This window comes from Wasmannia auropunctata, unplaced genomic scaffold (genome assembly GCF_000956235.1).
Source record: "Wasmannia auropunctata unplaced genomic scaffold, wasmannia.A_1.0 LD285170.1, whole genome shotgun sequence".
NCBI lineage: Eukaryota > Metazoa > Arthropoda > Insecta > Hymenoptera > Formicidae > Wasmannia > Wasmannia auropunctata.
The window spans coordinates 13,042-14,688 of record NW_012077720.1 but is presented as its reverse complement, the minus strand read 5'-3'; the positions used below and the strand labels follow the sequence as shown (position 1 = coordinate 14,688).

Genomic DNA, 1,647 nt, shown 5'->3' with positions numbered 1-1,647 from the left:
TTGAACAACATCTACATTAAGCAAGTGACAACGTGAATAAATAAGTGATAAATAAGTAATAAGTATAAAAATACGTCATCAATTTGTTTATTTGCAATTTTCTCCAAAACGAAGCAAAAACGATATTTTTAAAGGGCTTTTTTAGCTTATCGATTCTCCACACGCTTCCGAAGTTTTATATTTAAATTGGGACACTTTGTATAAATGTAATTAATTCGATGGACATTTTACTTTATAAAAAATGATTAAATTTATATGCATTCATATATATTTATATTAAATATAAATTAAATAAAAACAGCATGTAGTTTATCTATTATAATTACATACAGGTTATTTACATTTTTTATTTATAGCTTGCTTATTGTTTTTATGTAAACATATACATTGTTTTTATCTTACTTGTATTATTATTAATATACAATATTGAAAAACAGTATCTTATTTTTGACGTCCTGTTTTCAAAAGCTTCATAATACATCAATAGCAAAGTAAATTTTCGGCGAAGTAAATTGAATTATTGATCAATAGTTAGCCATTTATCTGTGATATTCTCAATTTGCTTAAAAAGAATAGGATTTCTAAGACGGACTTTTAACTCCAGTTTTCCTCCCGTTGCTTTTCTGCCATCCATAAGCTGAAATAAATGATGAGTTCTTTTATTTTATGTACAACTATTTACACGGAATATAAAAATATTAATAATTTAATTACTGGAAAAGAATCATGTAAAGTGCACTGAGACTCTAGCGGTTGTAACTTGACCATTACTGTACCAAGCAGGCTATCACTTCGGAAGAAACCTCTGTAACATGAAAAAAGTACAACATAAAAAGATCGTTATCAAAAATATCATTTTTATGTCTATATAGCAATTTAAGTATACGTTGTTACAAATTGCTCATGTATCATAGAATTCATAATACCATCTATTGTATGACAAATTCATATATACATATGCATACACACAAAAACTCTACTGATAATCTTCATATAGATAATAAAAACGTCTTTAAACACTCTTATAGAAAAATAGAGATGGGTAGGTTGGGCGTGTGCGTGTGTGTATGTGTGTGTCATTAACACAATGTACTTTAAGAACATCAAATCTTTTTGTGCATGTACTAACTGCATAATGCATCTTCTACAGAAATATAGGGATGTCATACCTGGGATGAGTGCAACACAGGATGGGATTCAGCGAGCATCTGCAAACAACGTTCTACTTGTTGGGTATAACATTTTCATTATATAACTTTTAATATTTTATCGTATAATGAAGGTATATATATATATATATATATATATGTATATGAGTGTCTCGTACTCAATGGTACAACGCTTGTGGGCAGGTAGTGTGGACCAAACTGAACAAAAAAGTTCTCTACTATTTTGCGATCTTCACAACAGTTATCGAGATACTAATCATTTAAAAAAAAGAAAAAATTTTACATAATGGTCAAGTTTTTGCTTCACTATTATTCTATTGATCATTTTAATAACTTTAAGTCTGTTTTACAAAACTTAAAGTTATTTGGAAAGACAATGGCATTAAACTTTTGCTGCATATAATTTTGAATAATTTAAACAATTTATTAAAAAATATTTTTGTGGTTTGAAATAAAATATTAGATCGGAAGAGCACAC

General features: G+C 27.7%; 1 protein-coding gene across 1 annotated transcript in view; it reads right to left on the bottom strand.

Annotated features, from left to right (window-relative positions):
- Positions 1 to 376: 376 nt before the first annotated feature.
- LOC105461537 (coiled-coil and C2 domain-containing protein 1-like) overlaps positions 377 to 1,647 on the bottom strand; it is a 14,255-nt gene continuing 12,984 nt past the window's right edge. Inside the window, exons 6-8 of the mRNA XM_011708039.1 lie at positions 1,170 to 1,222; positions 715 to 805; positions 377 to 637 (exon numbers count right to left, since the gene is read on the bottom strand). Of these exons, the coding sequence (XP_011706341.1) occupies positions 518 to 637; positions 715 to 805; positions 1,170 to 1,222 (264 nt within the window). The 3' untranslated portion in view covers positions 377 to 517. The remainder of the gene's footprint in view (positions 638 to 714; positions 806 to 1,169; positions 1,223 to 1,647) is intronic.